The 15,820-nt window shown below is 34.0% G+C and overlaps 1 protein-coding gene across 2 annotated transcripts in view; it reads right to left on the bottom strand.

Annotated features, from left to right (window-relative positions):
• The window catches only part of LOC149063906 (adhesion molecule nephrin-like), a 414,420-nt gene that overhangs the window by 15,568 nt on the left and 383,032 nt on the right, over positions 1–15,820 (bottom strand). For both annotated transcript variants that reach the window (XM_089255183.1, XM_089255184.1), the window contains exon 14: positions 6,390–7,083. In XM_089255183.1, coding sequence (XP_089111309.1) covers positions 7,042–7,083 — 42 coding nt within the window. In that variant the 3' untranslated portion in view covers positions 6,390–7,041. The remainder of the gene's footprint in view (positions 1–6,389; positions 7,084–15,820) is intronic.

Raw genomic sequence — 15,820 nt, 5'->3', positions numbered from 1 at the left:
TAAATTCATATCAAAAATTATCAAATAGAAATAACTGATTAATAAGGTTTTATTTTTTAATGCACCTGAAATACAATGGCTGTCATATGCGAACAATTCATTTAAAATTGTCAAAATTGGATGTTTGTATAATACATTCAGAAAACAAAAAACATAATTACTACGATATACATTTACAGCAGAAAATACAAAATGTAAGCGAAAACGATTCCACGATAGATTAAATATTATTATCAGGAACGTTATATAATATAAATTTAATTTTTATTCTTTGTTTGATAACATTAAAGAGAAAGTATGTAAAAATGAATTTTTAACAGGCATTTTTCTTTAAATTTCAGTAAGCATATATATATATACGAAATAACTATACTGCTATGGCTAATTGCTATGATATTACTACGATAAAAATAAATTAAATTTGGTATCATGATAGGATTTCTGATACTCATTGCCTGAAAATTCGGGATTTTTCTTATTCAATATTCCCAACGTTAATGTGAATAACTTAAATTTAATCCTCTTGTGAATAACCCTCAATACTGGAATAATAGCGATTCACGTTTTATAGGAATATCATGAAAAAGAAGAATTGGGGGGGAAAAAAATTGGTTTTCTTTTTATCAATTACTAGATGGTAAATCCTTTAGAATAATAATATTAAATATTAATTGGATTTTACCAAAGAGGAGAGATGAGTAGCGGTTCCGCATATTTTATTTAATTTTTTTTTCTTCAAAAATATAATACGTATTTTAAAGAAAAATATATCTATTTTTTTGATAGGTATGTTCGCTTCAATCGAAAATCCAATTAAAATGTTCAAAATTTTATTAAATTTAATTTAAGTCGATTTACTTCATATTTAAAAAAAGAAATACTTTAATAATTCAATTTTTTTTCTGAATATATTAATCGGAATGTTTCCGTTTTGATCTACGAATATATCGATTTCTATAACTTGTGTTATTTGATGATTTCTTTCAATTTAAGAAGTTAAAATGAGATGTAATGCACCGTGAAAAATGTAAAAATGTAAAGTTAATTATGTGACTAATTCAGTTTTGTATTTTATATTTTAAGTGATGCAAAATTATCTGTTGGTTCTTTTGTGATGAATCAATTCGAATGTGATTGAAATAAGTAATATTTGATTCGTTTACAAGAATAAAAAAATCATTGTATTGACCAGCTGGGTTGGTAGTATTGTCTGCAATAAGATAATCCCAAGCATGTGTTGATGTTATATTGTAGACAAAAGATTCACCTCCGTCCCACGGACCAGAAGCGGTCCACGAAAGGTGTTCCAGTAGAAAAGTATCAACACACGGGCCCCTTTACACACAGTTATCCCTCAAATAAGTATCTGCAAGAAATAAGTTTCTCGTAAAATTTTTTGGTATCCTTTGCCCTAAAATTGGTGAGGAACCTCACGAATATTGCAGACACTTCTATCTGCAGTAGTTTTTTCGCAAAAGGCAGGATATTGTCGAGATCCTTGATATTTATGGAAAGCAGTTGGCGTTTGGGTGTAGGTCTAGGCTGTTTTTGTGGTTTCAATGTAGTTTGCGTTTATATTGTTTCCAACATAATTTAATTCTGCATAAGCATGGAGCACCGTTCAAGGCATAATTTCACCACTTAATCTTCCGTCATCAACACTGTTGCTTGCTTTGCAAATCTTTTGCCTGGTGTAATTTTCATTATCCTCTGAACTCTCATGATTACCACTGCTTCTGCGTTTTTCTCACGCAATTTCTGCCAAATTTAAAAAAAAATTTTCCTATTCGGTGAATCTGCGTCTTCTTGCTATTTCTACAGCAATCACCAGTGTACGTAGATATGTTTACTTTGCGAAACAAACAATTCATCGGAGAAAATGTCAAAAGTAGTTGACAAAAAAAGCCGAGACACTTGCTGAACGACATCTGCAGATAAGAATGAATGCGATAAAGGTCTGAGAATGGAGGTTACACTGTATGAGATAAAGACACTGCATAGGAAGAATTTTAACCAGAATAAAAATCACCTGTGACAATGTTAGTGGTATTATATGGTGAATGTGTTCTATCACATATATACCTTATAATACCACTAACATGAGAGGTCATTGGGACTCCCCCCCCCCATCCTTCTTTCTAGGTATATTGCCTCGTATCTCCTTTGTTAAGAAAGATAATTGAAAAAGATTTGGTGTACAATAAGAACATATGATAAATCTGGAAAAGTCGAGAAATTTTTGAACATTTGGCTCTTCCTGCTTGATATATGGGAGCAGAAAGAAAGCGCGGGGTCACACAGACCCCCGTCTGTATTTCTAGTATTAAAAAGTCAAAGGGGAGAAAAGTGTTACCAATTAAGGACAAAAAGTTTCAAAGGTAGGAAAAATTGTTTGTAAAGTTGAAAGTTTTTTGGAAAAAAATATTAAAAGGAAATTAAAGTTGCCAAAAATCATTGAAAAAAAAACCAAATGACAGGAAATATAGAGCTACTGCAAGAATGTGTTGCAATGAATATAATATATATATAATCGTTGATTTTCATGAGAAATACAAACTCACTACTACATACAAACATATATATATATATATATGGTAATACTGGACTGTAAGCGATAGCAATATCGAATATTTGTCCCGCGAACGGGAAACGTTGTGCAGTACTGTAGACAGAATGCATGTACTGTAGACAGAATTCACGAGAAGATGCTATCAGCTAAATTCGCAATTTGTTTGATAGAATAAGCAAAGGATGCACCAGAAATAAGAGAAAAGGTGCCAAGAAAACCCATTTAGTACACATCAAATAAATAAAAGGTATTGATTACAACAATCTTGTTCAATGTACGACATAGATCCGCGTGAAGAGAATAATAGTTGGTTGGATCCCCTGGAGGGAATATGACAAGAATAGTCGACGATCTGAAGATCAAGTGGAGGTTTAAAGATATGAGAGTCCGTGTTGAACAAGATCCAACATGATCATCTGATAAATGCTTCACGCGATGGGAAAAAACTTTGACGCATTATCCAAGAGATTAATTAAGAACGATAATGAAAAAAAAAAAACCGCTGTGAAAATTAGCTGCATAAATTTATTTATATGAAGAATGGATTGGCTCGAAACCAAGTTACTCCGTCGTGATGTATGGTAGGAGTGCATTAATCATTTCAATAACTTTATTTACTGCCATATTCGTTCATACTAGCTTATTCAAGTAAAAATAAATTTCTTAACGTCGCAGTCAAAAGAGAAATAGTTAACTTAAGTGCTGCACCATTACAAGATTTTATTTAATTTATTTTTAATTATTACCGTTTATTTTTCCGGTAGTCTAACAACAAAAATTTATTTGAGAATAGTTGATAAATAATCAAAAATATTTTGAATAGTTAAAATGAAATTGAATTTGTAGATATTTGAATGTCATGCGATAAAATGTTAATAGTCAATATATTGGGGAATGTGTATCTAGGAGAATAAAAATGCCCAAACCTAAAAAAATATGAATTAAAAAAGAAAATTCACAACGGCGACAAATATACAAAACATGGAAACTACCCTTGGAAAAAAAAATTGGCATATTTTTATAAATTTGACATTTCAACAACAATGTTTTTTTTTCTTCCTGAGGAAAAAAAATATTTTAAATAATTTATATATGATTATTTTAAATATTTTTTTGGCAAAAAATAGGCATTTTAAACAATATTTTTAGTTAACAGTGTTTTTGGTTTCCAAATTTTCAATCATCCTTACAGGCATCAAAGCCTCTGGATGGGAAATATGTTTTACATAATTAATATCAAATAATATCAAATATCAATAATATCAAATCTCTGTATGTTGAAAATGAATAAATTTGATTTGAAAAAAATATATATATTGGTGCAAACAACAAAATTCTTGACATTTTTATATCGGTTTTGCCAACTCCCAGCATGAAATAATCGCAAACACACACGGAAATTATATGAAGTTTTATCTGGATAAATCCCAGGCTTAAATGTAATCATTACGCTTGAGTACGCATGACGTAAGGGGCCGTTCAAGTATTACGTAAGCAAATTTTCAGCCATTTTTGACCCCCCCCCTCCCCGAGCTTGTCAGCAAAACGCTGACCCCCTTTCCCCCCCCCCCCCTTGTCAGCAAAATTTCATCAGCTCTGCCCCTCTGAATCCTGACTCATATTTTCATAAAGGGTGGTTGATGACGTAAGCATTATCCAAATCCCCCCTTCTCATCAAAAGTCAGCAAATCGGAACCCCCCCCCCCCCATCGATGATGACGTAATACTTAAACGGCCCTAAAGTAAAATTCTCTAAACATTTACTGATAGGTTTAGAAAAACGCATTTTTTTTGTTATAGCATAATGATAACATACAGTGGCTCCGAAACAAAAATAAAATACCGCAAATTTTCATTGATTCATTTTCTTTTCGAAGTATAAACTAACTTTGACGTAAATACTGTTGACTGGTATTAAAACCAAATGTCGTGCACAAGATGTCCCATAAATTCGTAAATGCTTTAAAAATGTATAAAAATTGAGGAAATTACTATATTTTAATATGCGTTTTTGTTTTTTCAAAATATATTCTTACAAAGGCAGATTGTTTTGGTGTAGAAAAAATAGTTCAAATTTTCGTCAATAGGAAACACTGCACTGAAAAATTTTTTCCTGTCAAAAAAGAAAATGAAATCCTCCTTCTTGGGAATAACTTTTTCGCGAACAGCGTTTAAATAACCAATTCCTGCAATATTTTATCCATTATTTATGAATTTATGGGACACCCTATATAATGAAAATTCTTTCAGAAACAAAAATTATTGAAATGGAATTATATTAACTATCAGACTGAAAATACCGTCGAATCCCGTTATGAATTACTCCAAGAGACCAGATAAATCACTTCGTTACAACGAAATTTCGTTATAAAGGAATTCAAAAATTTTTTGCATTGTTCCTATGTAAATTTATCTCGGGGATTAGAAAAGTGTTCGTTAAAACGAGATTTTTGCTACATAGGTATTCGTTAAAACGGGACTTGACTGTATTTGCAGTCAATTCTTTGGAGATATTATGCTTTTTTTTTAAACCCATATTAACATGCGTTGTCTGCATCCGTTTGACGATTACGAAAACATATGCGCCATGGGCGGATAGGCCAAGAAATATGGTAATTCATATCCTACATGTATTTACTCCACAATATACTTGTATAGTGCATTATATATATTGGTAAATAGAAGGAAGTATTTCCAATCAGAAAACGAAACATCGTGTGTTCCTTACTTCCTCAACTCGGTATGCGTTCCGTGTTACAAACTCTGTTTTCTCTATTTCGAATCTGCCGGCACGAAGCCGGGACTATGAACAAACCAATATACAGAAAAGATCGCAGCGTATTATCGTGACGATATTCATTTACCCGACACGAAACCCGAATATTATCTCAGATTTTCGAGACCGTACGATATGATTAGAACCCACGAGGAGGAATCATTGATCCGGAGTATGTATCGTGGAACAACGTTGAAACCTCGGTGTCGGTTACTCCCGACATATCAACAGAATAATTATTTGTATAGCACCGAACCAGAGAGCGTCTGTGTTGGAATTACCTACGGTTATTCACAGCCAGATTCCGTATCATAGAAAACTCTGGTTCCACAAGCCCGCGCTCCGGTACCCAATTTTTTTCATTAATGATATTTACCCATTTTGATGCATATCATTAATTTAGAAGGCGGTCGATTTTCGTGGTTTCCTTTTCGATGAAAGCATGAGGGGTTTTAATTTTCGCACATTGAGGCAGCGTATACTTAAACGGGAATGTAAAAACAATAGTAGTATAACGGGGAATAGTAGTGTATGCAGGATCGATCTGTTGAGAGAGCACAGCAGCAGCAGGTTTGTTCGGGAGGGGGAGGGGGTAGACGCAAGAAATCTCTTTTAGTGAAATTTCGAGCTGTTATGTTAATTAACAGAATTTTGAATTAACAGGGGTGATCATTATCATATAAGTATACTATATTTTGATATTTTTTTAGTTTTTCTCAAAAATAGTTGAAAATACAGTCGACTCCCATTATAACGAACTCCAAGTGACCGCGAAATCACTTCGTTACAACGAAATTTCGTTATAAAGAATTCCAGGTTTTTGCATTGCTCCTATGTAAGTGCATCTGGAGGATTAGAAAAGTGTTCGTTAGTACGAGATTTTCACTATATTGGTATTCGTTAGAACGGGATTCGACTGTAATTACAAATTCTGATCTTCAGGTGGTGGCATACTGTTGGCTTTCCTGCGTATGCCCCTGATATGGAACTCTCCTCATCGTTTCATTTCATTAAGCACAATATCAATTATCGAGTTATACTTACTTATTGGTGCTTTATGTCATCTTGTGTGTGTGCTGATGATTTCCCAATGCTGTTCATCATTTTGTTACACAAAATAGCCTCTTTCATTGATGCGAATGTCTTCTGAGACGAGGATGACACTGGTACCATTTTCAATCACAGGTTTCGATTACTTAACTTCACTGACGATGATGTCATCATTCGTCACCTCACCATTGCTTTGGCCACTGATCCCAAAAATGGTCAGTATTAGTCCAGAGGAAACAACAAATGTAAAACATTCATTTGTGGTAGATGTAATAGTAGTATTATAGTAGGCGAGTCCGTGTTATAACTTTGTTAGCTCCAGAAATTCACAAAACTAACTATAGATGACATTTGGCTTTGTTATATTCCATTGTTTTTTTTTAGTTTTCTTTAAAACTTTTCTGTACATGAAGTAATGCAGAACTTGCACTAGCGTTTGTTTCCTTTCTTAAATTTTCTGTATACAATATTTTCTTCTTTATTTCGTAATGGAAGTTTTAATAATTAAGCATGAATGAAGTTAGGCGCGTTTTCATACAAGCGTCTCTTTTCTGAGAAAATAAATGCCCTTGGTGGCATTACTGTCCGTCGTAGTAGAGGAAGATGAGCTCACGGTTGGCGAGGGTTCCCTGGAATTTCACCTTTGTCATCTGGCAACAATTGCTGGCATGTGGTGACTATGTGCATTCTAGAAATAAAATGTAACAGAGAAGACGGGAAATTAAACTTCAAAACGAGTAGAAACAAGAATACGTCATGCCATCTGGGCACTGAGGTATATTTTAAAATTAAAATAAATGAACATTACGCATGGAAAACATCTACACCGTTGTGTGCCACAATATAAATTTTTAAGAAATTACTCAGGAATTCGCTGTAATTAACTAACTCAAAATATATTAAGGTATTCGACTAAGGTAAGAGAAGAAAATACCGATTTCTATTTTTATGAAAGTCCTATTTTTTGTAATTCTCAAACATACCTTGTTTTGTTTACTTTATATGATGGTTAAAACTAAGGTTACGTCCAATTGATGTTGCGTGTTTACATGCAAGTATTGTGAAATAACAAAGTATTCCATTTATGGATTTTTTGTTATCGTGTTTGGAATATTACATGAATTTTGCCTAAAATTTTGACATAAAAATTACTTTTTCACAGAAAATACAAATACAAATGCAACACCACAACAGGCAAAATGCCCAGCGAGGTGGCTGAGAGGTGACACAGGTAATCCAAAATGTTTCCTTGTTTTCACCATTTTTGGACATTTTCTTTCAAAAAATATTATTAAAGTTCACTCCAGAACCATTTTATATAAAAGTGTTACAAGAAAGGTAGGCAAATACTTAAATTTAATAAACAATTTAAATCAAGATACAGTAATGAAAGAATAATTTTCATATAACAACGAAAACTAACCCAAAGCTTCATCACTTACCCATGTCCTGTCCCTGGCCTCTGTGGTGGGATATATACTTTAATATATGTTACATTTTGCAATTAATTTTTAAGACAAAGAAATGCAACATAAATGAGAAACTGCCCGACTGATCCTACCACATGAAAACCACACCACAGAATGACGTTTCCAAGAACCACAACCAAAGATATTTTCTTTTCGGGGATGCCTATTGGCTAAAGATGATCACAAGGTGGTTCTTTTCGGAATTGGTCTAGGCGTCAGAGAGACTATTTGTAGTGGCTGTGGTCAAATCCAGGAAACCAAAATAGTTTAATACAGAGGACTTCAAGAGGCTTTCGCTTAAAATTAGAAAGCCGTGAATCAGAAAAATAAGCCAAATTAAAGAAGTGTTTGAGTCTATAATTCATTAAAAGAAAACGTTCTAACGACAAATACAAGGTGTTTTCACGAAAAGTGAAAAAGAAACAAAAATCATACTGTTCGGTTAAAAATTCAAGTAAAGATGGACTATCAGCATTGACAGTCCATCTTTACTAAGTTAAGAGTCTTGTTGGGACGATTAACCCAAGGTAAAATTTTTCCTATTCAAAACTTGCTTCTTCTGTGGCCTATCATTTCTTCCACACCTCAGTTTAATTAATATACCTCTTAAACTCTAGCCAAAAAGTAACTCGGCACATAAAAGGCATGTTTCGGGAGCTGAATCTAATATATTTCATCACCAATGAAATTAACCAGTGACTTCGTAATGTTTCAGTCATTTTCAACTAAACTCGCTCTTCAGTCGCATGTATGAAGAGGAGTTATTGGGAAATATAAGATTTTATGCATCTCATAAATGGTCTAATAATTTCCAGCCGCCAACCTATCGCTATAAAGTATTCGCACAACATCGCACAAACTGTCACGAAGAGAAACTCGAAACCTAATATCTTTATTTTAAAGAAACCCATTCGCCTGCCCCAGAAATTCCACACGAAGTCTTTTCCGATTCATCAAATACTCCTTTAGGGAAATTTTATGCAAATTTTCATTTTTCCCATCAAATAATTTTGCTCCTGGAGAGAGGAAAAAAAAATTCCCTTTGCGCACCGAATCTGTACAGCTCATGCTCATAAATTCAAACGCACATTTATTTGTACATCAGTATACATGCACACCATGCAAAAGAATGGGACGGGATGAGGGAGAATCCTGTTCTCCCGTTGGGAAATTTTAGGACTTCTATCGAATTCGTTCATTTACGTCAAAACCCATGCGACGATCCGCCTTTTATAATCGGATTTATAACGTAAATATTTGATTTTTTTCCTCTAGCGCCCCCCCCCCCCCCCGTCCTTATACCCATTCTTTATAATGCGTGGATGTTCTGAGTTGAAGAAAAGGAGATCACACGGGTATAATACTTGCTTCGAGAGAGAAGACTTTATACCAAAAGTTTTAGTGGGATTTTTGTAAGGGGTTTTATGGCCAAAGTTTAATATTGGGACAAGAAAGAAAAGAAAATTTGTGAGTAGTGTGCAAGGGAACGACCGAAACTTTTGCCGATCCTGTAAAAGAATAAGTAAGGGATTTCTAGTGCTTTGTGTGTACTTTGAATTTGTACTAAAAGTCTTTAGGTACATAGGAATGATGGAAAGTACATAATATTTGTATCACGAAATTAAATACTGTTTTCTAAAGTATAGAAAGAAATAGGGTTTTATTTTTGGACATCTTAGACATAACCTTTTGTTTAAATTTTCTTTCACGATTGTTCTGTAACTTGTAAAGGATTTTACAGATATTGTTCCGATGGCATTTTCCTATTGAAATTTATCATAATAAATCCGATTTATAAAATTTTTGGGAAATCTCCATGAATGTAATACACGCAGACTTTATAATTTTGCTTGGAAATTGACGTTACGGGTCTTTTGGGGGTCATTTTCATACTCATTATGCCTTTCACTTAGAGGTTTTATTATTTCACGGTTCATAATTATTTTGTCATTTTCAATCGGTTTTGCAGGACATTTTGTGATTGGTGGATCCGTCTTGTCGATCTTTTTTGCGTATTAATATTTTTTTCGGTTATCATTTGATTATTAATATTTGTGCAGTTATTTGATTAATATTTTTGCAGTTATTTGATTATTGATATTTTTGCAGTTATTTGATTATTGATATTTTTGCAGTTATTTGATTATTGATATTTTTGCAGTTATTTTATAATTGATATTTTTGCAGTTATTTTATTATTTATATTTTTGCAGTTATTTGATTATTAATATTTAAGCAATTATTTGAGTATTGATATTTTTGCAGTTATTTGAGTATTAATATTTAAGCAATTATTTGAGTATTGATATTTTTGCAGTTTTTTGATTATTAATATTTTTGTTTGGTAATAATTTTTTTTAAATATTAATTTTATGTGCCCTATAAGACTAGAGTTGCTTCTTCATGGGTCACAAATACAGATAAAAAACACCAATAAAGTATCGAATTCGAATATTGCGCATCTACTCTGTAATACAAAATCACGAACTCGAGAGAATTGCCCGTTTCTATGCAACTCACTTGACTGATCCATGGCGACCAAATTATGTGCATATACCGAGAAGTGTGTATATGTATATGCCAGCAGTGCTCTCAACAGACAGAGTTCGGTACCCAGACAGATATTTTCATGGGGAAATTTACTGGTTTCCTTTTTAGGTGCCCTTGATGAATTTCATTGTTTTCTTGTTGCTTCAACATTGAAAAATTCGCGGAAGCGCGAGATAAGTCGTCTGGCTCTCCCACTAAAAATCTTCGAAGTGGGTCCCGGGTCCTTGATCGGAGGCCCTGTATTTTATTTGTTAGTAAAATGAATACAAATGAGGTTTTTTTTGTGACCCTCATAGTGAAGAAGAATAACAGGGCTCCATTGAATCCCCCCCTCCTAATGGAGAAGTTGACAAGTTTTCATTTCGACGGGCCCTTGTTAGATCTCATTGGTTTTAGTTGCTTTATTAGTAAAAACTTTGTGAAAGAGAGTGGAGAAGCCCGCTATAAATCCACGTACGGAGCCCACCAAATGGCTACCACTTTTAGTGGATCTCGAAGTGGTTTATAGTGGCCTTCCACTTTAAACTGTGTCTTCACCAAAAGTCTGCGTATTGCCTCTGAAGCTCCTTGGCTGGATGCCCTTGCATTTTAATCATTGGTAAAGTTAATACAAATAAATATTTTTCGGGGCTTTCACAGTGGGGGGGGGGATGCAAAGGGCTTCAGGCTGGGAACCCCCATGGGAAAATTCACTCATTTCGTGGGGTATTTGATAAATCTCATTTGCTTTGTGTTGCTTTAATATTGAAAAATTCGTCAGGAAGCTGGTCCTTTCATGCGTCACTTTCATAGCACTCTGACGAAGTAAGACGAAATAAACAAGATAAGATGTGGAGATAAAAAGGGGCGTGTGGATTGGCCGCAGAAAGAGCAAGGGGTCCCCCCCCCGCAATAAATATTTTTATCTCATTCTGTTATGAATTTATGAAGGCTATACTGCATTTACTTCACATCCTATACCATATTTTGATGAAATTAATACTTTTCAGCCATTTAACAATCAAGGACGTAATATTGCGTCCAAACAAAGTTCTGTTTTCTTTCCCTCTCTCCTCATCATCGCGAAGCTTTGTTCTAGTCCTAGAAAAAGGAACGAAAGTTGTTTTTTCTTTCTTCCCTGCTCATTTCTATACTCCAGTTGGTGATTCCCCCTTCCCCCCACATGTGATGTATATATATCTGCACATATACATGTGAAAGCGAAAGAGAACAGGTAGGGTGAGGGAGAAAAGATAAATCTACTTCGTATATGTATTTTTTCTTATCTATTACACTGTTTTCCTTTTTTTTCTTCCTTTTATTCCCTTTTTTATTCCTTCTCGTTTTTGTTTTTACTATTTTTCCTTTTCCTAACCTGTGGTTAGGTTAGGACAAGGTTATCATATTCATCACCTATTCGTCGAACAGAGGTAATCAAATTTCTTGCCGATAGCTTGTAAGCGAGGAAGTTAAATTGCTTTGGTGAAGGATAAATTTTCGATATTGTCAGATTGGGCTGTCGGGTTGAGCCATAATGTAAAAGATGACTTTTTACTACCGACAATTTACTTGAATAATTTGCTCACTTCACGTACGTATTATTTGACAGTAGTGCTTATTGATAGGATTTACAAGATCATTTATTATGTAGATTTTAGGTTTTCTTTTAATTTGTGAGATAATTTTAGAATTTATATGGGTGTGTGTTAACTAACACGATTGAGTTGGGAAATTATTATTATTTTTTTTAGTTATATTTTAGTTACAAAATTTAGTTTTTGAATGTATTTCTCTTTCATGTTACAATAGATAAGATTAGAATTTCTTTGAATTTATATCAAATGAGAATTTCGAAATATTAAAACGATATAACGTTTTGAAAAACAGTTCTAATAAGTGTTTGAATATAAAGTGGTTTGTAATCTTATTTTCATCCGATTTCGGATTAATGCTGTTAAGGTTTCTTTGGTATTTTATTATTTTTATATGGATGAATTCAAATCAGTTTTTACTCTGAAGATATCTGGCAAAGAAAATGATAGAGGTTTCATGCTCTTGCGAATACAGTTTGGCAAGAGTTAAAGCTCAGTTATTTAATGCTCTAGTTATCCAATACCCGGATTATACCATTTTAAACTACAGCACTACACTGTATTGATGTTTCCGATATTGTCTGATTCGATTGCCGGCCATCATTCACGAGCGGAAACAGCTATAGCTCAAAAAATTAGTAAATAATACTTCAATGGATTGTAATTATATAATTCGAATAGAATCACACAGTGTCTGATAGTCTATAGTTTATCAAATATTTTCATTGAAATGGTTGGGTCTATGCAAATTATACGCATCATACAGATATTATGTGCATTAGTCATTTTCCATCAAACTTGTGTATTCAAAACTCACCTCTACGCAACACTCACTTAATTGCTGCAGCGTAATATATTTGATATAATGGTGGGAAAAGCGTCACGGTATGAAATCGCCTCAGCTTCTAAATGTCTAAATAACACACACACAGATCGCAGTAACATCCATGGTGGTTGTTAAATACACGTCACATAACATCAGGCTAATCAAGAACGGCGCCGGTGGGATGCCAGTTTGGGCTTACCTTTTCCGGATGTCCATAGAGACACAACATACTACATAACAAGCATTTTCATAGGGCCGCATCTAATTCGAACCTATTACCGAAAGCCACAACGTTTACATACGAAGGGGGAGAAGAGAGGGAAACATACGCTGTTCCTTGACCTCTGTATCGTTGCTCATGTCGGAGCTATTATTATTACGCGGCCGCAATAGCTCACATTTGAAGCAATGTCTGAAGTTAACAGGCCCTGATTGTGTCGTGGATATTTACGGTCTCGTGTAATGCTGATGTAATTAAACGGGCTGATTCGACCATTCGAAAATAATTGCACTGGAAACTAGACCTTCTGAGTATTCATCATGTGATAGACACGTTAAATATTGTCTCGTAAATTGAGTTTTATGATATTGATTATTATGTCATATGATTTATATTTATACAGTCCACACACCGCTTTTTTTTATCACATCGGGACTTTCTGATAACAACAACCGAAAGATAACTATGTCCGAAAGAATCTCGTTCGCGAGTACAGTGGCTACATTGTTTCCATTACACAAATTCCATTCTGAAACGGGAACTCTTCTTTTTTCCTTTAAGCAAAAATTCTGCATTTTCGTTATTCAACCATTCTCAGGTGTTACAATGAAACTGTCTAATGTACATAATGAATTATTTTTCCTAATTCATTATATGTGCAGTACGTTTCAGAGATCCCTTGAGAAAGGGCTTTCCGCCATAAACTTGCGTTCAGTATAGGAAAGCCATTGCAAAAGCAGCTCCTCACGCATAATAGCGAATACTTTGGACTGATTACAACATTAAGTTCAGAAATGTTTATCAACGGGGGGAATGGAGATCACTATCTAGCTTCCTACATAGCTTTTTGTAGCCTGATAATGATAAGTTACTGGAAAAAACTGTTTTTATACCTTAGCTTCTGGAGGCGGCAAAAAACCCATAACATTATCCGAAGTCCTGATAACTTTTATAGAATTTTCCCATTTTATAATATTAATCCGTTCCATTCCTTGCAAATGTGATAACAATAGCCGAATCATATTATTACCCGCGATTCCAATAAGCGGTGTCGACTGTACTGGAATTCAATCAATCTTACTAGAATATTCTGCACGATATAACTTGTTTTAACATGTATAAGGAACTCCTATTCACCAAACATGAGGAATAAAGATGTCTTTCAAGTGAAACATACCTTCCATGAGAAAGGTTTTTAGAAATTTCAGATTTTTAAAACATTAAAAAAAGTTTTATACATGTGAATTAATATACATTAATATATGACAATTTTAATACAAATTTGTAGATATTTTAAAAATTTATGAAAAATAAATAAATTGGTATATCTAATATTTAAAAAAAAAATCATTCTCACAAAAGAAAATTTTATTTGACACAGAGAATAAATAGTTTAAATATTTGTCGATAGAGAACGCTGAAACATTTTGCGGATCTAGAGCTTGCAGTTGAGAAGGGTGATTTTGTAACTGTGAATGAAGTAGCCATAACGTCCTGCGTTTTATTGTATTTTCCAGAACAGTCCCGATTTTTTTCCTTGTTTTTTCGCCGTCCTGACATTTTTTGAAAAAATGTACCGATTTTTTCCGCTTTTAAGTGGAAATTTTCTTGAATTTTTGTTATTTAATCAAAAACGCTAGGCACAGGTTATTTTGAGCAGATTGATTGGAGATGCAATATTATCATATAGAAGTTCCGATTATTTCATGAACTATCACATTTCGCTTGGGAGGGGGAATAAACACTCCCCCCTCCATACATCGTCGTTTTCGCTGTAACAAAACCACTGGAAATAACCAAAACAGAATTCTATGAAATGCAGGGTGTGGGATAAACAGCTTATTTTTGAATTATAAGGTACTGGCACTTACATATACAGTGGAACTTCGGTTAACGAGCTTAATTCGAATCAAACTTCCCCATAGACAGATATCCCCCATCGGCTTCTTCCCCCCGGATACAGTAATTTTTCTGAGGCCCCGTACTTGGATAGAAATGCCTGTCTAGTATGGAATTCACATACTGAAGCTGTCGAAAATTTTTACCAAATATCGTTATCATGAGCACCACTTTCAAACGTGAGGCCCCCAGGCCGTTCCAGGCTTGGCCCACGTATAAAGACGGCACTGAAAAAGTTCTGGAGTCACCCGTGCTTGGCTGGAGAGAAGTAATAGTTTACATATTAATTACATCCAGAAATTGTAGTACCAGATCTCATGTGCCCCTCCATATGTATATGAGGGCCCGGGCCCTACCCATATGGACTCACGGTTTTAGATGGTCCTGGTTCCATGCTGTGCTGGATTCAGAAAGTATTAACATTTTCTCCCACCATAATTCACTTGAAACTTGCTCCCTGAGGGTCTGCTTCAGTACTTGTCGTGGTTCCCCCTTCATCTGATTTTCACATGTACTCCCCTTCCCCCCCCCCCAGAATATCCCAGAGACGCTGGAGGACCATATGACGCCATGTTAAGAACCACTGCAGTCTAACATGTTAATAACATAAATCCATTAATCTGAAATATTTGCTGCCATCTACCGAATAAAGTTAATATGATTTATCAATAGACATTGTTAAAAGGTTTTGCAATTGGTGAGCTATATTAAAAAAATAATATAATATGATGCAATAAAATAATTTTATAAATAACAATATTTATTAAATTGTTGAATTTGCTTCAAAAATTTAACTATTGATAATTTTATAAAGTAAAGTAGTATCAATAAACTTGAAAAATAAAAGTGTTGCAATGTTTTCAAAAATTGAATTACTGTACAGTCAACTG

Source organism: Pholcus phalangioides, unplaced genomic scaffold (genome assembly GCF_987345545.1).
Source record: "Pholcus phalangioides strain wild (caught in Gottingen) unplaced genomic scaffold, Ppha-v1.0 ptg000042l_1, whole genome shotgun sequence".
Lineage (NCBI taxonomy): Eukaryota > Metazoa > Arthropoda > Arachnida > Araneae > Pholcidae > Pholcus > Pholcus phalangioides.
The sequence above is the reverse complement of the archived record's forward strand: the minus strand, read 5'-3'. Positions and strand labels throughout refer to the sequence as shown.